Source organism: Pleurodeles waltl, chromosome 8 (assembly GCF_031143425.1).
Source record: "Pleurodeles waltl isolate 20211129_DDA chromosome 8, aPleWal1.hap1.20221129, whole genome shotgun sequence".
In the NCBI taxonomy this organism is placed as follows: domain Eukaryota; kingdom Metazoa; phylum Chordata; class Amphibia; order Caudata; family Salamandridae; genus Pleurodeles; species Pleurodeles waltl.
In genome coordinates this window covers 345756547-345784320 of record NC_090447.1, presented here as the reverse complement: position 1 = coordinate 345784320, position 27774 = coordinate 345756547, and the positions used below count along the sequence as shown (strand labels likewise).

General features: G+C 43.8%; 1 protein-coding gene across 3 annotated transcripts in view; it reads right to left on the bottom strand.

Moving 5' to 3' along the window:
- The window catches only part of CASK (calcium/calmodulin dependent serine protein kinase), a 1258500-nt gene that overhangs the window by 147011 nt on the left and 1083715 nt on the right, over positions 1-27774 (bottom strand). For all 3 annotated transcript variants that reach the window (XM_069204206.1, XM_069204204.1, XM_069204205.1), the window contains one exon: positions 24754-24869. In XM_069204206.1, the coding sequence (XP_069060307.1) occupies positions 24754-24869 (116 nt within the window). The remainder of the gene's footprint in view (positions 1-24753; positions 24870-27774) is intronic.

Below are 27774 nucleotides of genomic sequence, written 5' to 3'. Positions count from 1 at the left end.
TTAAAGGGATTGAAGCCTTCAAATTCGCACAACAGGATGAATGGATCCCAGTCATCTATGCAAATGGATTTGGTGGCGTGTTTCATAACATCCAAGGACATCTGTGAATTCATAAGGAAGACAAAAGGGCTAACTGGGACCACTCAATCCCCCCATGTACATCTGCAGTGTTTGGGTTTGGCTATTGGGATGAATCACCTGACCATTTTGCTGCAAGAGCAGGTGTGATCTGCATGGAAAGGAAGGTCAAGTGCTGAGTGGCAAACAGATTAGTGTACAGATCTGCATATGATATCCTCAAGCTCAGGCTGGGGCTATCACATTCAACTCTGCTTGATACGCCCGTACTTTTTTGAAAAAAATAAATATTTTATTGCCATTTCAACTAGGAGTCCCCATAAACTGTATAACAAGCAATAAGCAAACTGTATAACAAGCAATAATCAAAATGGTGATGAAATGGATAGACATCTCTTATCATTTCAACTTGAACAAAATTTGGTGGCGGGTCATACAATAATATGGATGGGATACCGGGTTATAGTGAAATAAAGAGACTAGGATATCAATCCAGATCAACACAGTGCGCCCTGTGATGCAGAAAATTAGCCAATGTGTATAATACAGAATAAGAAACAGCAAAACAGTAACTTGTGAAACGCTCTGGGTGGTGCGGCCAGTTGCAGCTACATGGGAGTGCAGTAACGTGAGAGGTAGAATGATATTTCCAACATGAAAAATACAGGCTAGTGGCGGCACCAAAGGGAGAAAGAGGGAGATGTGAACCTCTAAGCAGCTCCCCCCCCCACCAAAAGAGTGTGTGCTAGCTTCCGTTAATGTCCGGCCAGAATGTGTGTGTAAACGACTGGGTCACTCTGTAGTGCAATCTGGCGCACCACCTGACTCATCGTGGAAGGCTATGTAACCTAGGGAGGGGGCAGATTCAGTTTATCAAACAATTTAACAATGTAAGTGTCCCACATTGTGGTCACTCCACCTCCTCCTCTTAACGTATGATCATTTATCATGGCGTCTGCTTCTGCCAGAGCCCATTTGTGGGTCACCCGCAGCCAGCACTTGATCATGGGCGGCTGAAGAGCCTTCCAGGCCATGTCGATTAATCGCTTAAAGAGAACCAACACCAGATCTACTAGCTTTAGGTAGTGTTTGGTACATTTAGTTCTCTTCATGATCCCCATAAGACAAAGGAGGGGGTCCAGTGGCAACTGGGCATAGATCACCGTCGACACTTGTTCCAACACCTTGGTCCACGGGTGCATCAATGACGGGTGTTAGGTAGGATTGATGCAAGTAATTAAATTGCGTGAATTTTAAAAGAGCATTGAGTGGGAATCGCTTCACCTGTTCTAAGGTCATGGTCCACTGCTTGGTGGTCAGCCATCCCTAAGCAGTCATCCCATTTGAGCTTGCTCGAGGTCAAAGGTTCAGTGCATCCACCCTGTAGTGCCGCATATAATACCGAAATCGCACAACAGCCTAGCCCATGTGTTAAAAAGCACTGAAAAGTATAATGGTAGCTCGGCCGGCCTTGGAGTCCATATGTCCCAATTACCGTCTTAATTGCAGTGAGTGTATAAAAAAGACCTGGCTCAAGCGCATATAATTCCTGTAGCCCCTGGAAGGAGACCAAAGCACCATAAGTACAAATCACCCTTTTGGGTGAGCCCGGCCTCTCACCATGAAGAACAGTCATGAACACCAAGGAGATTTTTTTTTTCATAGCCGGCACGCTTCAGAGGGTAAGCTGCGGTGCATATAGGGCCAGTGACCATCTGGGTAGTATATATGGAGTCCAGATGAGCTTGGCTACTTCCGTTGAGTCTGCCAAGTGCCTTAACTGGTTTACCCAGTGAGAGCAGCTATTCCAATAATCCATGCCCCTCAGGTCTGCCCAGACCAGGCCACCTTCTGTCATTCTGTGATCGGCCAGCCAGCGCAAAGGCCACTGTAATTGAGCCGCTGCAAAATACAGGTCCAGGACCCCAAATTTTCCCTCAACAGTGGGGCACTTAAGTATGGAGACTGAAACCAGTTTCCGAGCAGGTTCTCAAACTACCTCAGACTCCAGACTCCTCAGAGTCCTGAAAAAGGATCTAGTTGGTATCACTGGCAAAGCAGCAAATAAATATAGGAGCCTCAGGAGAACCCGCATCTTTGCCACTGATACCCTCCCATAGGTGAAAGGGGTAGCCAGGTCCAGAAGTGCATGGATTCAACATTCGAGGTCAAAGCCTTACTGTGATTACCATCAAGCAATTCTATGTGTGGCAGACATTAACACCTAGATAGCGAAAAGTCTACAAATTCCAGGGGAGGCGCCCTACCTCTGGCACCTCTTGATGCTCCTGTTCAATCCAGCAGAGAGAGAAGACACAGGATTTACACCAGTCCACCTTGAGACCTGTCATCTCCCCACAGGGCTGGTAGCGAGCATGTGTAGTCTAGTAGATATATTAACATATCGTCTGTGTATAGGAACACAATGTGCCAGTCTCGACCCAACCTAGTGCCCCAGGCGTGCAGCATAGCCACAAGAGTTTCCATGGTGTAGGAAGCTGTTTCTGTATATACTACATCAAAATGAGATATAGTGTGCACAGAATCCAGGGGTTCCCCAGAGGCTTAACAGAGGCTAAAGTAGATAATACTAATGCTTTCTTTTGTGGTCGTGTGGTCGAGCAGTTTGACTTATGAGAGGGTAGTGAAAAGCATTGGTTGTACACACACAGACAACAGAAGAAGCACACACTCAAAGACTTAACTCCAGATCAATGTTTTTCATATAGCAAAAATATATTTTCTTAATTTATTTCTAGAACCACAAGATTCAAGTTGCCAGTAAGTACTTCAAGATTTTCGTCTTTCACACATATAACAATAGCACTTTGAATGAAATCGATAAGTTACCAGTTTTTGTAATAATGGCAGTAATCTGTTTTAAAAGTTGACACTGCAATTTTCAGAAACAGTTCCTCAGGAGAAGAAAAGTTAGATCGATTTGCAGGTAAGTACAACACTTACAGTTCCAGTCTCCAGGGTTTAGGAAGTCCACAGGCTGGAGTTCAAGTTAACCCCCAAACACCCACCACTAGAAACATGGGGCCGGCTGGATGCAGAGGTCAAAGTGTTGGCAAGTTAACATGTGCTCCTATGGAGACTGGGGGCACTCAATGTCAGATCTGCAGGCAGGTAATTACCAGCGTCTTCAAAGGGCAAACCTGGGGGTTTAGAGGAGCACTGGGGTGGGGCACAAGTAGGCACCAAACATACACCCTTAGTGGCGCTGTGGTGGCGGGTACAGGATGCAAACAAAGTGTCAGCACTCCAATGATTCTCTATGATGGGACTCTGGGGGTCACTCAGAGGCTGTAGGCGAGGTCTAGGAGGTTGTCTCGGGCAAACCACAGGCTGGGCAGGAAGGAGGGCCGCCTGCTGAATGTTGCTGCACTGAAGGTCAGGTTCTCCAAGGCCTAGGGGCTGCGGGTGTAGTGTGTCTTTCTGCATCGGATATCCTCTTTGTGAGCTTTCGCAGTCATGGGGGTCCTCAGAATTCCCTCTGCAAGCATCATCTTGGAGGGGTGGAGATGTCAACCCAGCGTGGGCACTTGCTCACAATTGCCTGGGGATCCCCCCCTAGCTGGTTGGGCCACCTAGACACGGGCCGTAGGCGTCAGGTGCAGAGTGGTCAGGACTCACGCATTCAGAGTGAGGCTGGAGTTCCTGGTTGATGTTTCTTCTTTGGACAGGGACGCTGTCCACTGGAGTTCTTGGTCCTTTTGGGTGAAGGGCAGTCCTCTGGAGCTTGGCAGAAGTCACTGGTCCCACTGGATGCATGCTGTTCTTGTTCGGGTTCTTTGCAGCAAGAGACAGGCCGGAAGGCTGGGGCAAAGTCAGTTGTCGTCTTCCTTATTCTCTTCTGGGGGTTTCAGCAATCGAGTCCTTCTTCTAGTCATGTCACCAGGAATCTGGTGAGCTGGGCTCAGGGAGGTTCTTAAATCCTAGATTTAGGGGCATTGAAGGTGTCAGAGAGCAGTAGCCAATGGCTACTGTCCCCGAGGGTGGCTAAACCCTCCTTGTGCCCACACCCTTTGGGGAGGGGGCACAACCCTAATTCTATTGGTCCCCAAACAAGATAGAGGGTTCTGCAGGGAGGGGGGTCACCTCAGCTCTGGACACCTTAGGAGTGATCCTGCCTGCGGGGAGGGGAGGGTGTGAAGTATTTCCACCCAGGGCAGGCTTTGTTTCTGACCACCAAGAACACAAAGGCTCTCACCCCATGTCGTCAGAAAATTGTCTGAAAGTGGCAGGCTGGCACAGACCAGTCAGTCCTGCACTCGCAATTTGTCTACATACAGGGGGCATCTCTAAGATGCCCTCTGGGTGCATTTCTTAATAAATCCCACATTGGCATCAGTGGGGATTTATTGTGCTGAGAAGTTTGATTTCAAACTTCCCAGTATTCAGTGAAGCCATTATGGAACTGTGGAGTTCGTAATGACAAACTCCCAGACCATGTACTCAATCTGGTTATACTGCACTTACAATATAAGAATGCACTTAGACACTGTAGGGGCATATTGCTCATGCAGCAATGCCCTCACCTGTGGTATAGTGCACCCTGCCTTAGGGCTGTACGGCCTGCTAGAGGAGTGTCTTACCTATGCCACAGGCAGTGATTTGTGGGCATGGCACCCTGAGAGGGGTGCCATGTCGACTTTGTCTTTTTCTCCCCACCAACACACACAAACTGCAAAGGCAGTGTACATGTGCTTGGTGAGGGGTCCCATAGGGTGGCATCATACATGCTGCAGCCCTTGTGGGCCTTCCCTGACCACAGGACCCATGGTACCATGGGTGTCTTTGACAAGGGACTTAACTGTGCGCCAGGGGTGAGCTAATTGTGGAAACAAAGGTACAGATTTTAGGAAAGAACACAGGTGCTAAGGCCTGGTTGGCAGGATCCTAGTACACTTTCAAAGTTTGCATCACCATTAAGCAAAAAGTGGTGGGTACCCATGCCAAAAGTGGCACTTGTCTACATAACCCCCACCCCACCCCCCAACGAAAGAGGATGAGACTAACCTTTCCAAAGAGAGAGTATTCATTATCTAAGTGGAAGAACCTGGAAAGATCATCTGCATTGCCATGGGCAGTCCCAGCTCTGAGTTCCACTGAAAAGTCCATTCCCTGTAGGGATATGGACCACCTCAAAGGTTTAGGGTTCTCATCTTTCATTTGCATTAGCCATCTGAGAGGTCTGTGGTCAGTTTGAACAGTAAAGTGAGTACCAAATAAGAATGGTCTCAGCTTTTTCAGGGACCAAAGCACAGCTAAGGCCTCCCTCTCAATGTCACCCCAACACTGCTTCCTGGGGAGTAACCTCTTGCTAATGACAGCAACAGGCTGGTCAAAGCCATCACCATTGGTTTGGGACAGGACTGCTCCTATCCCATGTTCAGAGGCATCTGTCTGTACCATTAACTGCCTAGAATAATCTGGAGCTTTGAGAACTGGTGCTGAGCACATTGCTTCTTTCAGGGTGGCAAAGGCCTTTTGACAGGCAAGAATCCAGTTTACCCTTTTGGGCATCTTCTTTGAGGTTAGTTCTGTGAGGGGAGTCACAATGAATCCATGCCCCTTCAAAAACCTCCTATAATAACCAGTCAAGCAAAGGAATGCTCTGCCTTGAGTCTGGGTTTTTGGAGCTTCCAGGTCCAGAATTGGACTCCAAGCCAGCAAGGACCTGATTCACCAACCTTTAAAAGGTGCCAGGGGCATTCTTTAAGGCAAAGGGCATAACAGTAAAATGATAGTACCCATTGGATGTAGAGAATGCTGTCTTTTCTTTTGCTCCAGGCGCCATCCTAATTTGCCAGTACCCTGCAGTCATGTCAAAGGTACTTGAGAATTTGGCTGCACCTAACTTGTCAATCAATTCATCTGTTCTGGGTATAGGGTGTGCATCTGTCTTGGTGACAGAGTTGAGACCTCTATAGTCCACACAGAACCTCATTTCTCTCTTGCCATCTTTGGTATAAGGTTTGGGGACTAAGACCACTGAGCTAACCCAGGGACTATCAGAGTACTCTATCACCCCTAACTCCAGCATCTTATGGACTTCCACTCTGATGCTTTCTTTGACTTGGTCAGACTGTCGATACATTTTTGATTTGACAGGTAAACTGTCTCCACATCATGAGTACACAGGTGTGTCTGACCAGGGGTCAAAGAGAAGAGCTCAATATACTGCTGTAGGACCTGCCTGCAGTCAGCTTGTTGTTGGGCAGAGAGGGCGTCTGAATAGACAACTCCATCTACTGACCCATCCTTAGGTTCAGTTGAGGATAGGTCAGGGAAAGGTTTACTCTCTGCTTCCTGATCCTCATCAGTATGGTTATGTCTGCCCTATCACTGTAGAGTTTCAGGCGGTTATCATGGACCACTCTCTTGGGTGTCAAACTAGTGCCCAGGTCCAACAGGCAGGTGGCCTGACTCTTCTCTCCCAGAGTAGGGTAAGGGCCACTCCATCTGTCCTGAAGTGCCCTAAGAGCCACAGGCTCCAGAACCCAAACTTTCTGCCATGGCTGGAATTCTACCAGTGCAGCTTTTTGGTTGTACCACAACTTCTGGAGTTGTTGGCTGGCCTCAAGATTTTTGGATGCCTTTTCCATGTACTCGGCCACCCTATAGCAGAGGCCAAGCACATAGTCCACCACATCTTGTTTAGGCTTGTGGAGAGGTCTCACTCAGGCTTCATGAACAAGTGCCAGTGGTCCCCTTACAGGATGGCCAAACAGAAGTTCAAAGAGGGAAAACCCTACTCTCTTCTGTGGCTACTCTCTGTTGGCGAAAAGCAAGCATTGCAGGAGGACACCCCGTATCTTTATGAGTTTTTTATGGAACCCCATGATCATGCCCTTCAATGTCTTGCTGAATCTCTCAACAAGTCCACTGGTTTGTGGATGGTATGGTGTGGTGAATTCGTAAGTCACCCCACACTCATTCCACATGTGTTTCAGGTAAGCTGATATGAAGTTTGTACCTCTGTCAGAAACCACCTCCTTAGGAAAACCCACACTGGTAGAAATACCAATCAGGGCTTTGGCTACTGCAGGAGCTGTAGTAGACCTAAGGGGAATTGCTTCAGGATATCTGGTAGCATGATCCACTACTATCACTATGTACTGGTTCCCCGAGGCTGTGGGTGGCTCAAGTGGACTCACAATGTCCACTCCGACCCTTTCAAAGGGAACCCCCCACCACAGGAAGTGGAATGAGGGGGACCTTTGGGTGGCCACCTGTCTTTCCACTGGCTTGACTTGTGAGACAAGAGCTACAAAACTCCTTCACTTTCTGGGACATATTGGGCCAATAAAAGTGGTTGACAAGTCTGCTCCACGTTTTGGTTTGTCCCAAATGCCCAGCTAGGGGGATGTCATGGGCCAAAGTTAGGATAAATTCTCTAAACTCCTGTAGCACTACAACTCCCCTGGTTGCACCAGGTTTGGGGTCATTGGCCTCAGTGTAAAGGAGTCCTTCTTCCCAATAATCCCTGTGGTAGCCACTGACATCTCCCTTCACCTGTGCAGCAGCTTGGTGCCTCAGGCCTTCAAATCTTTTGTGCCTGGCACAGCTGTTCCCTTGAGGGCCTCCCTGGGCCCACAAGCTCTACTTGAGAAGGCTCCAGCTCCATGGACTCAGTTCCCTCAGGGGACAACACATCTTCTTGGGAAGAGAGGTATTGTCTCTTGTGCTGTTCAGAGGCTGGGTCCTCGTTCTCTCCCTTTCTTTTGGAAGGTTGGGCCATTGTTCCAGGCTCCAACACTTCTTTTTCACCCTGCGCTCTGCTTTGTGCTCTAGTTTTCACACACACCAGTTCAGGGATTCCCAGCATGGATGCATGGGTTTTGAGGTTTATCTCAGCCCAAGCCAAGGACTCCATGTCATTCCCTAGAAAGCATTCCACTGGGATTGCAGAAGAGACCACTACCTGTTCCAGGCCAGTAACCCCGACCCATTCTAAAGTCACCATAGCCATCGGATGGACTTTAGTCATATTGTCAGCATTGGTAACTGGATATGTTTGTCCAGCCAAAAACTGCCCTCATGGTGACACGGGCACGTGTATCCCTCAGGGCTTCTACTTTTGTCTCGTTGATTAAGAGCTGCTGCCTGTATTTTTGCTTGTTAGACGGCCAGGCAGCCAATGTGGCTATATCCACAGCACCCTCAGAGACTAGAGTAGGTTCAGTGTGAACCTTGATTTGCTCTGGGCACACTGCTGATCCCACCTGGAGACTGGCTATTCCAGTGCTAACTGGAGTAGTGCTAGTGGGATTTTTCTTGGGACAGGCCTTGTCTCCAGTTTGGTGTCCATGCTGTCTACAGTTGTGACATGAGGCATTCTTGGGATCAATGTTTTTACCCTTATGCCCATTTGTGGACCGCGAAGAGGCTCGGGCCCACCCTCCAGAGCAGGTTTTAGGGGCCCTAGAGAAGACTGTTTTTGTCCTTTGGTGTCTCAACACCCTTTCCCTGGGGAGGCTTTGTGACCCCTTTCTTTTGGTCACCCCCGGTGGAAATCTTGGTTACCCTATTCTTGACTCAATGGTCTGCCTTCTTTCCCAATTCTTGGGGAGAAATTGGACATAGGTCTACCAGATGTTGATGCAACTTGTCATTGAAGCAGTTACGTAACAGGTGTTCCTTCATAAACAAATTATAAAGCCCATCATAGTCATGCACTCCACTGCCAGTTATCCAACCATCTAGTGTTTTCACTGAGTAGTCTACAAAATCAATCCGGGACTGGCTCGAGGTTTTGTGAGCCCCTCTGAACCTAATTCTATAATCCTCAGTGGTGAATCCAAAGCCCTCAATCAGGATAACCTTCATGTAACCTTCAGTTCCCAAAGGAGAGCTCCCCAGTGAGATCTGTTTAACTTTCTGGTTGCACAAGCCCTCTCAAAGGCTGTGAACCACTTGGTGATATCATCAACTGCTTCATATTTAGAGACAATCCCTTTGGGGATTTTTAGGATATCAGTATTCTCTCTGACCCTATTTATATTGCTCCCATCATTAATTAGTGCTAAGCCCATTTCTGCTCTCTCGCTTTCTATAGCTAGGAGTTGTTGCTCCAAAGCTAATCTTTTGGCCATCCTTCCTAAAAGGAAGTCCTCTTCATTGAGGCTGCCCTCAATGTTCCCAGAGGAGCTGGACTACACTGTGGAAGATCCAGATCTTGTGAGTACTATCTTTGGAGACAGGGATCTTGGGACCCTGATCTCCCTAGTCAGGTTAAGGAGGGGGAGGATGTCCTCCTCATCTCTAAACTCTTACTTGTCTGAGTGGAGGTCTTCCTCCTCAGCAGGGTGGCCCTGTGTATTCTCTGCCAAGAGCTCCTGGAGCTTGACCTTGGTAGGTTAGAACCTGTTCTAATCTTTTTCAGGTTACAGAGGGACCTTAACTCTACCATCCATAGATGGAGGTAAGGGGTGAGGTTGAGAAGCAACGGTCTATTAAAAGGTTGGAGGGATCCAAATATTAGTGCAGAACAGAGAGGAAGAGTTGCACTGGAGCCATGAGACTTTACTGATGCTGGAGCCAAAAAGAACTCAGTTATCACTGAAGAGACCTCAGCTGCCATCTGTTGAAAGAATGCATGATGCCAAGCGGATGCAGAATCTGCACAACTGGGATCAGTTAGAAACCATGACCCAAGTATTTTCAAACCTTTGAGGACTAGAAAAACCTTCATATGGTTTGTGTTCAATAAAGGGTAGCTTCTCTGATGACAAAATGTGGGACTTTTGGGGGCTGCTGGTAAAGTCCAAGTCAAGTAGGAGCTTAGCTATAAGCTCAAGGTGAACCCTGATCACCACCACTGACTCCCTTTCACAAGCTTTCATGAAAGTACATAAATACAAGACTCATGTCAATTGCAGTGAAGTTGCTACACCACCAGCACTTTTTCAAAGCCATGTGGAGTGGGTGAAAGAATGAATGGTAGAACAGTGAACTGATGGTGCTGGAATCCCACTGTGAACCTCAGGTACAGTCTGTGGGAAAGAAGATTTGGAAAATGGAACTAGGGGGGCTCAAGATCCAAGGACCCCAGCCAGTCCCACGCATTCAGGACCAAGTGCTTAGCTCAGAGACTTTGCTGTGAGATACAAAGAAAGCACTCTGAATCCATGTTGATGAGGAATGGATAAACCGGAACTGACACAGCTCTAGTGTCATCAGGCCCACAGGCAGAGTTGCGACTGGAGTTATAGTGCGTCACCTGCCAGCACTGCTAAACCAGTGCTCAGGGAAAACATTTCTAGATCAGTCTGAAAGATAGGGAGATAATTCACAAAGCTAGGAATCTGTGGAAAGATATGTACATGAGAAACCGACATTTTCATGCAACAATGCAAGGTGCCATTTGGTAAGGGCATTGGCACCAGGTTTCCACGCTTATAGAGGGCATGGGTGAAGTAACAATCCCTATTAACAATGTATAGGACAAATGTGAAGTCAGATCATTTGCTAACAGTTTTCTTGGGTTAGAATAGAAGAAATGTTCAACCACATGTAGAGGATTCTGTATGGAGATCTGTTCTGAAGCTTGTTCATTAATCTTTGAATAAAGAGGAGTCAGAGAAGGGTGTAGGATCGTGAACTCAACTAAGTCAAGTCATTGACTAATTCAGAAGGAAGGCATATCTCTCAAGGAAAGATTTCTTCTAAACTCTGCAGAGCAAAGTTGGTATTTGTCTTGATTTTGTCAGAGACAAAGAAATCAAACAAGGGGTAGACAACTCACTGGGCCATCATTCCATCAAGGGACCACTTATCCAGCTGTTCATGGCCTGTTTCAAGGACTCGATCCTAATGGCTATTTTCTGTTTGCACATGGATGAGGACTGCGTCTGTCCAGATTGTGGGCAAAAACACTGCTATTGGGTCATCCATGAAGATCAATACTCTTTTTCCACAAAACATCAAGAGAAATACTTTCAGTGCTAGGAATATGGCCTTGACCTTGAAAAGGGTACTATAGAGCTCTTTGTCCTTTTGATGCCGCCATACACCTTGTAGTACTCACAGGACTCCCACAGCCACATTCCGAGAAGTTCAATGCAAGGTTTGATTTAAGCCACTTTAATGTAAGTCACTTACAATTCTATTGCCAAGTCTCTAGATGCTCAAAGGTGTTTTGCAGGAACCATATAGAACTGACACAATAACACTAAAACCAGCTAGGATTTCGTAGTATAAATCCTCCCCGTGTTCGCTAGGGAAGAGATCTCTGCCCCATTTTAGCAGGTATAAAAGTGAAGCTGCCAACAGAGTGTACACAATTAACTCTTATGGTCCTTACATGTAGTTTTGACATACTCAGCCTCTTTATCAGGAGGTACAGGTGTAGCAAAGGATAAACTATTGTCTTGAACACAAAGGCCATCATACAAGACTTAGCAGGTGGCAGCAACCTCAAGCAAACCACAATAACCCATGTTTTTTTTTTATATTGCCTGTGAGGTTTGAAACCGGCTTTGCAGAGGTGGGCTTTTCATAACAAAATGCTGGCAATCCCCATGATATAGTCCAGCATCAGATTAAAACATTGCAAGTACATGCCATAGATGAAAGGGGCATATACCCCTTAAGCTTGAAAGCTACATTTCAGTAAGTCTCGGGGAAAAACAGAGTGCCAGCCACACAGAACATTCTGATCTTTCCTGCTGACTTCCTCAATCTCAGTCAAGTTCTCCATTACAACTGAATCTTGATAAATGGAAAGGAGACTGGGCAAGGTAATGAACAGCTCCCTACACAATTAAAGTATCTGGTTATGGAAGTAAGTTTCATCTAAAATGGTAGGTAACTAAACTAAAGGGCATTTGCCTTAGCCATTAAAGTTGGATGTGCTGCAAGAATACTAATTAAAAAACATCCACCAGGATCAGAAATTGATAACTATCTCCTTCCTGAGAATCTGCAGCAGTCAATAGGACACAACGGGCAAACACCTGCTAGGTAAGAGGTGGGTTTCTTGCAGCATTAGTGTTTTATCATATCGAGCAGCGTATGCTAGCAGTTTCCTTAATCAAGTTCTGAAACTTCCCAAGATAGACTGGAGAGAAATCTCCCACTGTTGTGTCTATCCCACATTCATTAGGCCACCCATTTCTATTAGTAAACAGTACAAGATATCATCAACAACTGAGCATTTCAATTCTGACTACTCAATAGTTACAAAATGTGCACTGTAAAAAAATAACTGCCTGAAAAACAACTGACTAAGGCCACCTATGCTGAAATCCCACAAAATTTGGTAACGCTAACGAACATTCCCAAACAGCTGTAAAAGAAAGTATGAAATCCAGATAACAAGAGGTAAGGATACAACCACAGGCAAAAATGGGTGAGTAAAGACATGTATGAAATCACCTGGTCCATCTGCCCTGTCACTTAGAATCAAGCAGCCTGTCAAACCTATGTGTTTAGATAAACACGTAATATGCCTTGTTCAATTTAATCAAACTAGTCATGAGCATCCATCTGTGTATCAGCTCTGGATCAGACCACCAGCCTCCACCTGTATGACGATCAGTGAGTTCACCCAATTTAACAAAGTCTATTATTCCCCTGTGATGGTTTAGAGACTGCCCGGAAATAACATTAACTAGAGGATCCCCTTTATTGGCAAAAGTTTTTTTGCTTTGTCAAATTATATTTTTGCCTTTTGTCCAAAAGGGCTGAGGTCAGGAAAGACAGTGAAATTTGTGTTTTTATGTTTCAGATCTCCGGCACTCCGGGACACATGCGTTATCACATCTTTGTAGTTCAGTATACTAGCCATTAGAAAGGCCAGGTCTAGACTCAAGAGACTGATGTGCTTATCTGACCAAAATGAGTGTTAAGGTATATGTTTATCCAAAACCATAAATATCAGTCTCTCAATTAACTCGCCATTGATTTCATTCGAATAATATATCCAAAGACCAGGAGGTAAATATTATTTAGTGTAAAAATGTTTCTAGAGGACGTCAAATGTTTCCATCAAACGTTAAATTTACTACTCCATTTGCTAATTCACCTACCATGGAGAGCCATGTCTTTTGACATACATTCTGCTTCTCAGCTTATGTCTTAAGTATACACTCCAATAATTCACCCACTTGGGTTTGTTTTTTGCAATAGTAAGCATATCCACTTAGTATCTGTTACAGGATAACCTTACTACCAGTGAGATGAACATTGGCTGATATGCCCAAAATGGGGCTAGTCATTTGAGAGCTATCATTTCAGCAAAACACTTGTTTTTTCAAGCTCGGCTCAGCGTTTTGGTCAAAGCAGACAGTTCTGTCCCTACAGACATTATTAGAAGCCACCTCCACAGGAAAGTGAGTCAAAGTATTTAGTCTCAGTGCAACAGTGGTGTGAACTTGTACCCTGTGGTATACACAGGAATCACTAGGTTATTAGGCAAAGGGCGGGTGGGAGGTAGAGGAACCGGATAGCAGAGGGAGATACAAAACATGAGTAGACAGAGTTCTTAAACTTGTAGATCCACTTACCCAGTATGAGCATAGGTAGCATGTGTGCAAAAGTTAGCTGGCAGAATTTAGTGTGTGGCGGGAGGGGTGGAACATCCAGAGATAACACAGACACTGCAGCTGCTTGGGTTGATAACTGAAGGAGTATGCAGGGAAAGCTGTATGATGCACTAGTTAAGTGTAATTGTTCAGCCGGAATCCCAGTAAGGATTGATGCTCAAGGGGACCCCAGTCAGTAGAAGCCACCCTAAGCGCAATTCTGTATCATACTGAGCCACAAAAATAACAAGCCAAAGTCATGCACCCCACCCCTGGTGTCAGGAGTTCTGAATATGCAGCATCAAATGTGCAATACCTGATATAGATGACTGCTCCACCATCAAGAAAGCCCTTCCTGAAACAATCTTTCCCTGAAGAATATGGAACTGCCTCATAAAAAAAGAACATTTGGATGAGGAGATAGAGAGGCTGCTGTACCTTCGCGGGCAGACGCTACATAAAATCATAACATGCACTGGACCTTGAGGAACACAGTCCTTCATAGGCAATGAGAAACAACTCTACTGAGGAGACTGTGTTCCTTTTTGTCCCCAAATCAGAAGCTAAAAATTAACTTTCTTGATGGTGCTGTGGTGGATTTTACCCAATTTACTGATTGTCCTACCTCAGGTAGCATGGATGCTTTGCTCTGCAAAGACTGCATTGTTCATTCCTAATGTTCATCCTCACCAGCAAGTTCCCCACAAAAGGATCCAGGAAAATACCTCGTCACCTAAGATGATGGATTACTACTGGCATACATTTAAGTCTGAGCTGATCAGTCCTAAAGATAGACTTTACTCTGAAAGCCTGCCACCATGCTCCCTTGAAACCTGTGAAACTGACAAGTTAGTATTCTTGATGGCCAATCATCTCTCTAGGGAAAGTGACATGTTAGTAACGGGACTGTTTTCAGAATTTTTCTTTCTTGATAAACTTGCTGATATGGTGCAGATCTATGCTAATACTCAGTTTTCCATTAAAAATTATCTTCTGTACCCTAAAATACTTTGTGTTTTCCTTGTTTCATATGAAAAACTGAAATTTCTCTATTGCGTCTAAAATTGTTACTTCCTGTATTGATTGAGTGCATTTCTGTTGCACAAGAGCAATTTGTGGTGGCGAGGTAGGAACTGCAGATTATATCCAAACTAGCACCCAACTATTCACTGCAATTTCCTTCGAAGACTAAAGTAAACAACATCTCGGGCGTTTCTCAAGGCTTTTTATCCACCACTAACAAAAGAATCACTTAATGTAGAAGGTCAGGAGGTAGTGAAAGTTAGCAGTGCACCTTTACTGGACGTGCAAATGGTACTCAACCATGTAATGTGGTCCTTTCTCTTTACAGTCCTTATTAAAACTGGGTTTGGGAAAAGAGTATTCAAACCCGTCACAAACAATATTGTCCGTACAACTGTGTTACGTTTCTGCACTGGCGATGAAAATATGTTATTTTGTACACTAAGAAAACTGCACAATAGCAAAAAAAACTGGGGTTAGGACAAATGTATTGACTAAGTGAAGTAACAAAATTATCTCTGCAAAAAATGTGTTTTTGATATAGAGACAACGATGGTCAGTGTCCGTAATACTGTTGAGTCTAGTTATGGAGCCCCTGGCAGCCAAAAATGTTTTCATCATTACGTTGTGCTTTACTTTCAATTCTTCTGCTATCTTTTTTACCATATTGTTAGAATGCTTATAATTTCCTTAATCTTATTTACATTTATAATTTAAATACAATAAATGTCCATAATACTCTTACTGTAGCCCTAACTGAACTAAATTACACTTTGAAAAATTAGATTAATTTATGACACCAACCCTAAATCAAATTCAGTTTTTTTCCTATAATAGCAAGTGCAACACTATGTTTCTAATCTAACTAAATGTTATTGTAATCTAATCTCACACAGAAATTCAGTAAGTAATTACATTTTGAAAAAAAGACTCAAACTAAATTTATATTGTGTTAAATTAATTCTCACTCTAGCTTTAAATTAAATTAAACTACTCCAATTGTTTTTCTATTGTAATTCTAATTCCTAAATTTTTACTTATTGAACATCTTAACTTCGGTAACACTCTTTCTGGTAGAGATTCTATCTAGCTGCAGATTCCTCACCTTTGAAATATTTCCCAGACATCAGACTGGATCCAGAAACTTTTCAGAAGTACTTCTGTGCACTGGTATGGTGCGCCGTGCAGCTCCGCACTGATGCTGTTCCACACAAGAAATGATGAGAAGAGTCTATAAAGGTTCCACTCCTGTGCACTGATGTCAATTGCTCTGAAAAGTATCCCTGCTCCCAGACGCAGAGCCCCAAAAACAAATTGGTGTGACTAGTGTGCAGAATCCCAGACTTGGGATCTTATTAATGGACAGAGTCCAACCGAAGAATGGGGAGGATGGCAGGGTTGGTAAATAATTTGCAGCTAGATAGAGTTTCTACCAAAAAGAGTATTACCAAAGGTATGTAACTTGTTATTTTGATAGACACTTCTCACATGTTCCTCACCTTTTGAATAGATATCAAAGCAGCACCTATTTGGAGGTGGGTCTGTGGATGGACTCAAACCAGAAAGCCCTGGAGGACCAAGCGGGCAAAATGCCCCCTTTGGTCAGAGAGAGACTGTACAGACAATAGTGTTTCAGGAACGCATGCATTGAAGCCCACACAGATGCCTGGCAAATGTCCAAGATTGGGACTCCATGTGCGAATGCAGTGGTAGCACGCAATCATTCCAGAGGCTGCTTTTAACCAATGCTTAACAGCTCTTAATGCAGAGCACAATCTAGTGAGAGACTCCTTACTTTTGCACAGCCCAAAAAAACTTTTTTCCCTCCAGAGAACCACACAAGGAACAGGTCAGCCACCTGATGTTCCCTAGTAGAATCTATGAAAAAGCTCAGTTCTGTCTTGGGATCAAAGCGATGGAGTCACTCCTCCTTAAAGGGGTGACGAGGAGCATAGAATGCCGGCAACGTGATGCTCTGGCAGACGTGAAACGGAATCACACCTTTAGACAGGTAGGATGCCCGTGTCTGCAAAACCAGCTTGTCTGGGGAAAAAGGTGGTATATGGCAGGTTGACACAGAGAGCATGAAGCTCACTCGCGTGCCACACCAATCTTGGTGATGAGGAAAGCTGTCTTGCTGGTGAGAAGCTGCAAGAAGAAGCTCAATGAGAGCACACATCAGAAATCTAAGGATGAAGATACATGGCAAAGTGAGTGGGAGGAAACAAATATTTTAGGCCTTTCAAAAAGCAAACAACTGGAGACTTAAACATGAGGGCTTGTCTGACAAACGCAAGAAAGTAGAAAGCGCCTGAATGGACCCTTTAACCATGCCATAGGGCAAAGTCTTGCCAGGCATAAAACAAATAATAAAATGTCAGATAACTTTGACTGAAGGAGAAGGAGGGAGTTTCTAGGGGGAGGGGCTGAGCACTGCACCAATCCACAAATCTGTCTCAATGACAGGCGTGTACAGTTTCTGTTGAGGCTGCAATGATTACATAAACCACGTCCAGAGGGAGGTTGAAGGTGTTCAGCTGTCGCTGCTCAATCTCCAAGCATGAGGGTGGAGAGTGAGAAGGCCTGGGGGCAACCTGATCAGTTGACAGATGTTCAAGGTTAGGAGTTCTGGATACCATACTCTCCAATTTGGGGCCACAAATTGGCTGGTCGGTCAATGCTGACATTGCATGTTTTTAGCAGTAGCAAAATGATCAAACCAAGATTCTCCCTATTCGCGGAAGAGACCTTGCATCACCTCTGATTGCAACTGCCACTCGTCGGCATCACATGGTGGTGGTGCAGTCCATGAGCACCTGTACCAGCTTTCCCCTGATGGATGGAAGGAAGGCTTTCAATGCCAAGTGAATAGCTCTCTGGTTCAAAAACTTGATATGGAACCAAGACTCTGCCGGAGACTAGGGGACTTTGATATCCACCTCTCACAGATTGCCACCCTAATCTGAAAGCAGTGCATGTGTCACTACTGACAGCACTGCGGAGGGGAAGGGAGAAGGGTCTGGCGCTAGCCTAGTCACGGTCCAGTCACCATCACTGCAGATCTTTTGCAGTAGTCTCCAAAATATGAATGTAGTCTGAGAGGTCCTTTAATATTGGAGCCACAGAGACTTCGATCCCACTGCAGACCTCGCAAGTGCTGCATGGTGTGCTTGAGCAGCAGGATGCAGGAGGCCCATCAATCCCAGCAGCATCTGAGGTTTCCGCACTGAAATCTAGGACCAAGCCTGGAATATCTGGATCATAGCAGTGGAGAGGGTGGTGTAAAGTGCGCAAGGTGAGAGAATGAAAATTAGAGCATATCCTAGGCAAACCATTTGCAGGACCCACCTGTCTGATGCTATGGCCTGCCTGTCTGGCAGGAACACTCAGATCCCCACCTCCCACCAGGTGGCTCTGCTCTGCTAAGGGCACGATAAAGGGGTTTGGCAGATGGGGCTGTGGGGTTGGGTTTGGGTAGTGGACTGGATAGCCTGTTGACCATGACATCGTGGGCACCACACCCTCGACAGCACAAAGTGCTGGGCGCCGTGTGGGGGTTGGATTGGCTAGGGGTATTGGGTACCTCAGCTGAAGCCACACAGGGAGTGCTAGGACTGATGCACCTGGCAAGGTGGGGCAGATAAGCCCAGGGAACTTGCTGTGGCGCCGCACTCCTTGAACTGCTCAAGAGTAGAGTCCATCTTGTTTCCAACAGGTGAGCCCCATTGAATGGCATGTCCATGAGAGAGAACTGGACATTGCCCGAAAAATGGTTGGAAAACAGCCAAGCATAGCAGCGAATGGAGGCACTAGGGCCAAATGCTCAACAGATATAAATAGTGGTGTTTAGACCACAACGAATTGTGAACTTGGCCCTGTCACAATTGTTCTGTATAGACTGAGCAAGGGCAGGTCAGAGATCTTCAGGAACAACTGGGAGGATCTGGGACACTATAACCCAAAGGGTGTGGGAACAGTGCTCCAGCAGTCCGCTGGCATTTAATGAGAGAAGCACCAGACTGGTGGACAAAAAGACTCCTTTTCCCCAAAAGTCTTCACCCATTTTGAATCCACAGAGTAGTCGGGAACATGTTGGGGTTAAACTTGCTGGCAGACACCTGCAACATGCCATAGGAAGCACTCTCCTATAGTGGCATGAGCAGAGGGTGAGAGCAGACCTGATTCAGGGAAGGTATCAAGCCCACTATAGCCTCTTGCCGGTTGTCATATAAATTCTCCTTGTGAGATGGTTGCCCCAGCCCATCACCCACATCATTAGTCATTGTTTAAATCTGTGCTGAACAGGGCATGCATGATGAGTGTTTGTCTTTGTGAAGGTAGATCAAGTGGAGGAAGTGGGGCCTCTGTGGCAGCCGAGCTTGGCCTCAGTCGAGATCAGACTGGGCGCCAGAGAGGAAACTGGGACTTTGTCTTCCTGCGTCGATGGATTCTGCATCAGCAGTGAAGTACCTGAAACTGACGTGGACCGAGGTGCCACAGGCAGAGTCCAGAAAGGAGGCGGCCCCCCATTGTGGGCTTGAAGGGTCCGGCTGGTACTGAGAGTGAACTCTGACAGTAATTCAGGTGGAGAATCTCTTGGCTCTGTGGGGCCCGCAGATGCATCAGTGGGAGCCAGCAAGGAGCCAAAGAGTCAAAGCATGGCCGTGTCAAACTCTTCGATCTATTTAAGAGTGATAGCAAGCCTAGAAAGTTGGGATGTGTTAGAACAAGTCGCATGATCGGCTCAGAAATCATACAACTTCGGAAGTGAAATCAAGACGTATGTGCTTCCTATGCCATCTCAGGAGAGTTGAATGGCAGGAAGGGGCCAAGACCCACTTAGATTTATTGTTATTTTTCTTCGACCGACGCCCCCTGATGGCGCGCAGAGGTACGGCTTGAAGAAAAATCTTCGGATCCAGACTGATGCCTCGGGAAATTCAAAGGTAAGGAATCTGCAACTAGCAGTCTCTATCGGATGTCAGTGTACTAAAATAGTGGCAATATACAGGCTTTGCATGTCATTTCTGGAGCGGAGCTGCAAAGTTCCACCAACTGGCTTGCAGAGGTACTGCTGAAAAGATTCCAGATCCAGTCTGACAGCTGGGAAATATTCAAAAGGTGAGGACTCTGAGGTTAAGTTTACATCAGAAAAATATTTTAATTTTCATTTGCATTCAATAATTTTAGTACTAACCCTAACCCTAATTTTAAAATTATAGTGAATTATTTTAAATTAACTATAATTACAGTAATTCTAATGTTAGACCAAAAATAACAATGATACAAACTATATACAAATAACTTCATACTTTTACTCCAACACTAATTTGTATCTGCCAAAAAAGCCATAATCTTGATAAAAACATCTAAGTGATTGCATGGCTCAATAAGTGCATACAAATACCTCAAAATATTATGGAAGTAAATATAAATAAAGTAAAGGGCGAGCTGGTTGGGTACAACCAGGATTAGATTTGATGAACAGCAGATGTGAATCAAACTGGGTTGAGCAACACAAAATTGGTCTGTTCACTAATGCGGTCTTTTCTCCTAACAAGGGAGGGAAGAATTAAAATGTATTCATAAAGAGTTCTGTTTTTAACGCCAACCAATACAAATCAGAGTTTGTAAACCTAATATTTAAAGAAGAGAGTAACCTGTGGAAAAAGGTGGCTGATGCAAAGGAGGCCACAGATGATTTTGAACATTTTTGGATGCTCTTAGAAAACCTTTTTAGATGGTGGCATTTTAAAGTAGTTTTTCTGTGACAAAACCCAAAAAAGCAATAAATTTAGGAAAGTGCACTTTACAGAAGCAAACTCTTCTAGGACTTTGACGACGGCAAGACAGATGTGTAGGGGCATTCAGAAGTTTGGTGATAGCTTTGATTTGAGAGGAATTTGCTGAATGGATTAGTAGAAAACTATAGACTAGTAAACTCATCTCCTTTAGAGAACTGAGATTCATTTTCAAGCACCTTACTCTGAAATTATTGTTTACAGTCATTTGTCCAGGCGTAGAGATGGAGCATCTCTACAGATGAAGTTCTATTTGAACTATTATATTCAGGTAAGTAAGCTAAAATGAACAGTCCATATGCATAAAGTAATTCCATAAAATTCTCAAGAATATCTGAAACATTTGCAAGAACTGAATGACCAATTAAAACTGAACACCCCCTCATTTCTGATTGAAGCATAATTCTGAAAGATAGCTCTAAAACAGCGACACACCTGAGTCTTTGCAAGAAAATGCCTGTATGAGAATGAATGTATACCATGTGGATGATTTAGGGTTGTCAGTTATGATTTTTGTTGCAGTAGGGGAGATGTGGTTTCTTGTTTATAGTATAAGGGAGCAAATCTGTAATCAAACTAAGAGAATTAACGTAGCTGTGGAAATTCATCCAAAGAAGTTCCTCACTTTTCTGTTCAAAGTTGTACGAATGTTGCCCTGCGCAAACATCTTCTACTTTGGCTTACGGAAGCAATTATCATATGGAACAAAAAATGACACTCAGCGGAAAAAGTCAGAAAAGATAGTGTTGCTACAGTGTAACAGAGCTTGTAAAGAATGGAATAAAATTGGTAAGAGAATTAATCTCTTACTAGCACAAATATCAAATAAGCCCTGCGTTTATGCTCTTTCATACGTTACATCATAATTTTTCCCTAGGTAAACATCTTGTGTTTAGAATTCATTTACTAAGGGAAAGAAAATGATACTGAGGGAACTGAAGTCTAGAAAGACAGAGCAATGAGCCCTGACTGAAATAGATCTGCAAGTTACTAACGTTAGAGTGAGTGGTTTGTACGACATTAGGAGCACAAGATGATTTCAGTAAAATAGAGTCCATTTTATATTTTTTAGAATAAAGATCCTCTTTCGAAAAATGTCTGTCTCTTGTAATACGCTTGTGCTGCGTTTGTTTCTTAAGCTTCACAGTGTTAAGAATGAATTACTTCTTTTATGAAAGTTTCTTTTTAGTATCTCTGATTAGTCTAATATCATATTGTACCTGACTTCTGATTAAATGCCTTTCTTCCTTATGCTTTCTGTGGGTGTCCATAGAAAATTGATCAAAATATATTTGAAAAATATCTGTGAATTGAGATAACTCGGATACTAGTTCATTATATTTTAATTACCCAAAGCTGTTGAGTATTGTTGAAATGGATCTTAAGGTATAAGTACTTGTTTTTTTTCTTGAATCTGCAGAATAGCTATGGTTGAAATGAACTTCTGAGATTGTCACACTATTTGCGAACTTTTCTGATAGTTGTCCTGAAAGACAATTTGGGGCAAATCCAGAAGACTGTTGCTAAACTTAATTGGAAATGTCCTAATGATACAGTACCCCATGTATACAACTGCTCCCCTTTGTGATGCGGCTTGCAATCAAGAAAATGTAAAGATGAAGCTCCGAATAATGGACCCCCAGGGTAAACGCACTTATAGTCAAGTGTCAACGTGCTGTGACTTCTCGTTTACCCTGCTTCATAAGCACCAGTTCTGCCCTTACCTATCATCTGTGAAAATACTTAGCAAATGAAGGGGGATGCAGGATGATCAGGCATGCATTTGAAATTGAGATGGTCAACTGAAAAAGATTCTCAAGTTACAGGAGACAAGCAGCTCCACCACTGTCCTAACATGGCACTGCATTAGTAAAAAGGCTATCAGAAAGGAGGCCACCAGAAACATTATCCTGTTTCATTCAACCCAAACTAAATAAAGGGGCTCATTTGCAGAAATGCATAAAACAGATACAATACTGGAAAGGGGATAAAATACTCTTACCAAGCCAAAAAGCAAGCCAATATGGGAGCACAACACTGACTGAAGAACGGAGGAGGAGGATGCAAAGGAAGGATATAAACCTCATTTATAGGACTATTGTGTAGGGCAATACTACTACTGATGTTATTACACTTCTCATAATTAAATTATGTAATCATGCGGATCGAAGGGCTGGGTAGTTCCAATGCTGTTCAATTTTCAGTGTTATCATCATGGGGTCTGGGACCTGGGATCAAGGGTGTGCAAGGCAAGCTGGAAGAGAAACGAATGGAAGGGAAAACACCAACTACTTGAGTAATTGAAACATATTTGATAGCCCTGTTGCACAAGAGGGTTGACTGGAGGGTCCGTTTATTATTTCCTATTATTCAAGGAGTGTTCAATGACAAGTTCAATACAACAAAAGAAAAATATAAATAAATGCACAAATATTAGAAACTAGAGGAACAAACAAGAAAAATCAGGATTAGATCAGATTTCCAACATGACAACAATATGGAGTTTAGGGGTACATTTTGAAGAGTAACGATTCTGTTGAGGAAGACAGACAGGAAGATGAAATCCCACGGTTTAACATGAGAATTGCAGTTTCCATTCTAGCTGAGAAAATTAACTTGGGAAAACCTGGTTGTGAGTGGCTAGGAGTTTGGAAGAATAATTAAGCATACCACATGCTCGGTCAAAAGGCAGGACAAATGGTAGGCAATACTTAGTGCTGTTCATTAAGTTAAACAGCATGATCCTCTTATTCTACATAATGGTTATGGCTTGAAAGAACTGCAAGTGGCACAACCAACCAGCTCATAGCTGGTTGTGTGGCTTGTCAAAGCCGACATACTTAAGGTTGTCACCTTCCTCAAACAGATAAAGCAAAACAATATTTTAGTCTCACTATGAAGACCAGCAAGTTTAAAAAAAATCATAAAATAAGTTACCATAGATCAGGTGACCATGACAATATAAAAGACATCTCAATCGATCTCTGTGAGTCGCAACTTTAAAACATGCTAAACAGAACTGAGACACAGAAGAGGGAGTCTAGGAAAGTTCTAATTTCAGGTTTAGAGCCTTTGAAGTGAAAACGGTTTTTTAAATTGATTAAGATTTTATATTAATCAAATGCAGTGACATGATTGATCATTTTTGGACCAACTTGATTAGTCTTAATGGGAAAAACACTGGCTCAGCTGAAGGCTTTACTCATTGCAGATTGAGAAGCTTTAGTTTTTCAATTGGCACAGGTGGATTGTTGCAGAATAGATCACTCTTTCCCTGCTGTGATAAAGTCGTGGTAAGAAGCACTGAACACAGTGCAAATCGCCAGTTGTTAAATGTGCTGAATTGTCCCCAGATGTAGAACTTCACTACTGAGAATGTGCAATTTTAGAAAGAAACCTGTACTTTAGAGCAGCCAAAAGGGAAGCCCTGCATACACCAAAAATGAGAAAATAGCTTGTGGCATGTTAAGCAGGAATAATATGAAAGTCAAAACCAATTCAAAATGGAATTACAAAAACAGTCACTGTTGCACTGCTGAAGGAAACCTATGGGTTCGGATCACTAGCTACCACATTGGCAAGGATACATTCTTCTGTAGGCAAACACAGTGCAGTACAGTGGAGGGATAAAGAAGAGCTACTCAGATGGGCACAATTGTGAAATGTATTTCCATAATAAATAGAGAAAGTTGTCACTCCTGTTAAGCTGATCTTTCACTTTATGATTTAAGCTTTGTAATTGAATCTTCCCAGAACACAGTTATCCTAAAACTATATGGATTTTAACAAAAAATGAAGTAACAAAATCAAAGATTTGGAGACTGCGTGTTAAATGACACTACTGTTGTGCATGATCTTATTACTAAACAACTTTGAAGTGTGTTGTTATAAATACAATTAGGTTACACTTACATAATGGAAATCACTGTTGAGACACTGAGAGGTTTCAATTCACAAATGATGTTGTAGGCTAAGATTTCTACTACAACAGTGATACTGGCCCTTAGCTTAATCTACATTTGTATCCAGCACCAAATGTAATCTCCGAAGTGTAATGGTAGAGCTATACTGTCCAATATTTTGCCATCAGATCTCTATGCAAATGACAGACAAACAATGTGGCGAGCCAACATAAAGCGATCTAACATTGCTGTATAACAGCAAGACTCGCAATATATTTTTATCATAAACAGGTGTAATGTGCACTCAATGTATTCCATAATACATTAGCTTTACTGGTGATGAGTGTGCATGAACATTAACTGTCCCTCTATGTTGTCTGCGAGGAGAGTCACTTATGTACAAGAGTTTCATACCTGCATTGTGCTTTGCCAAGTATTTGTCTTTGTACTGCTTCTTCTTCTTGCCAAACCAGGTGCAGCTGGCTTGCTGTTCTTGTTTTGTCTTCTCCATTGCGATACAAGCCACTCGCCTAGAAGACATAAAAATATAGCTTACTAGCAAACATAGAAAAATGTGGCCTAATGTCAATATAATTTGTCAATGTATTTTGCCACATAATATATGGACTAAAAAACAACTTACAGTACATTATATTCTAAATCACAGAGAAGTTTGAGAACCTGTGAACGAACAAAACTCCAAGGGACTTGTAATCGTCCTATACCTAACAGTAGAGCACACATTGTTCCTTATAATGCAAAGTCACACCATTAACCTTTCCTCCCACCCCGTTATAAATATGTGGTACTATGCTCCCTTTTACAAAAGGGATTCTATGGTTGGAGATGTGTAGAATATGTCTAATAGCAGGTTACTCACCTAGTGAATATTCCTCAGGCACTACTCCTAGGTGCTGTGAGGGAGATTTGTGAGGATTTTCACATATAAGCGCCAATCCGTACATGCTGATGTCAGCTGCTTTCTTAGGTTTTCTGCACCCTCGGGTACAGAACCCATTGGAATAGTGGCATGACAAGGGTGCAGATCTGTAGATTCAGACCTCTTCAGATGGGAAACAGACCAGTCCACAGATCAGTGAGGTTGAATGGCCAGTGAGGAAACTGCGATTAGACACAGTGTCCACCAGAAAGATCATTACCCAAGGCTGGTTTGATGGATACTTCTAACCCCAGTTTCTTCACCATGTGAACAGATACCACTGCAGTACCTCCTCATGTAGTGGGTCAGTGAACTGGCTCAGATCAAAAAGTCATGTAGGACTGAGCAGGCAAAGTGCCCCTCTAGATGGACCTGTCCAACCAAGGCAGACGTGCTTTGTAAATGTATGTACCAATGTCCAAATCTACACCGGACAAATGTCAAGACAGGTACTCCAAAGGCTAGCACAGTAGTAACAGCCTTAACTATGGTTGAATAAACCAGTAACCCTTCTGTAGGCAGTTTCTTTGCCAGTGAATTGCAGATCTTTACACAGGGAACAATCAATTGGGAGATAGTCTATTTTTGCACTGCATTGCACTTCTGTGCCCCACAGAACCATAAAAGGAATTCATCTTCTACCCCATGGTTTTGATGTGATCTACATAAAAGCTTAGTGAGCTCTTGGTGTCCAAGTAATGGAGTCTCCCTTCCTCTTTAGAAGGATGAGGTGGGGCAAAAGAAGGCCGGAAGGGTGACAGCCTGTCTGACATAAAATGGAGTGAGTGCTTTAGACAGAAAGGAAGCTTAGGTCTTCAAAATCAACATATGTGGTAAGAATGCTGTGTAAGGTGCGTTAACAGAAAGAACTTGCAGCTACCTCACTCGCCTAGCTAATCTTATGTCAATGAGAAAGTCCTCTTAATTTACGAAGCCCTATGGATGACGGTACAGCTCTCAAAAATGATGCACATCAAAAAAGTGAGATATAAGTTCAAGGCACATTGTGGCATTGCAGAGGTTGTTGAACGAAACAAGTTTTGCTCACCTATCAAAAATCTTACAACAGGTGACCTAAATAAAGAAGCCTGATCCGGTAAACACAAAAAAGATTATTAGCCTTTAACAGTGCCCAAACCAGGTCCTTACTGGGCCAGGGACAAAACAAACAATAAAGGTTGGCTTTCAGCGGGTAATTTGGCAGGCTAGCTACAAATTTGTCCCAATGACTGTTGTACTTCGATTTTGTAGAGTGACACCTCACTGCCAAGATAACATCAACCATCTCAGGAGGAAGGTCCAATGAGGTCAACTGGTGCTACTCAATCTCCAAGCATAGAGATGCAAATTGTGCATACGAAGGAGCAGTATCCTGGCTTGCTGCTTTGACAGAAAATATTCCTGAAGTAGCATCTTGATATCAGGAGAGATGTTCACGCTCTCGAGATAATAGTGCTACACTTTCATTATTAAATCTGGTGCCACAAGGATAACTTGGGCCCTATTGTTCCTGACATTCTTCAGTACTCAGGGCAGGAGGTGGTCGGAAGGTATACAGGAGTCCTGCACTCCACTGTTGGAGGAACGTGTCTCAGAGAGACAGCTTTTTGGCAACTGAAACGTTCACAAATGCGGACATTGTGTGTTTTTGACAGTGGTCGACGCAAGTTTCGTTCCATTATTGACCTGGGTGTTTAAACATACCACCAGATAAACTACTTGGTGGTCCAGCCTCTTCCAAAGGTGTAATCTCCACACAGGGCCCAAGACCTCAACCTGCTGTGCTTATTGCAGTATCACATGGTGGTGATGTTGTCTGAGTATTTGCACCAGTTTTTCTCTGATGGTAATCAGGAAGGCCTTCCACGTCAAATGAATCGCCCTAGACTCCAACAATTTGGCATGGAATCAAGCATTAGCTAGAGACCAGAAACCTCCGCTCTTCACTACACCAGATGGCCTCACCAACTCAGAAGCGATGTATTCATGACCACTGTAAATTCTAAGTGGGGTAAGGAGCCCAGCAGCAGAACTTTTGAAGTTTCTGCTGAAATTTGAATATAGTCTGACAGATTTATTTGACTGTGTGCTCTTTCGGACTTCAGGTGCCACTGGAAAGCCTGCATATGCCATCTGGCATGGGTCATCAGCAGGGTGGATGAGGCCAACAATACCAGCCGCTTCAGAGTTATCCGCACTGAGATAGGGATAATAGCCTGAATGTTCTGGGCACTATTTCACAGGGAAAGGCAAAAAACCAAACTGTAAGAGGCTGACCCAGTTTATGGTGTACACCTATGGTGTGGCACCCCATATTGGTTCCAGGCAACCCTTAGTGATAGTTTTTTTTGTGCCTAGATAACCAAAGCTCTCTAGGGGTAGCTGTGGAGAGCAGCTCAGGTGTATCTAGGAGTGTAAAGCACTTACAATACCACAGTAGTCAGTCAGTGTTGTTCACACAAGAAAGAACCACACCAAGAATTACAAAAATAAAG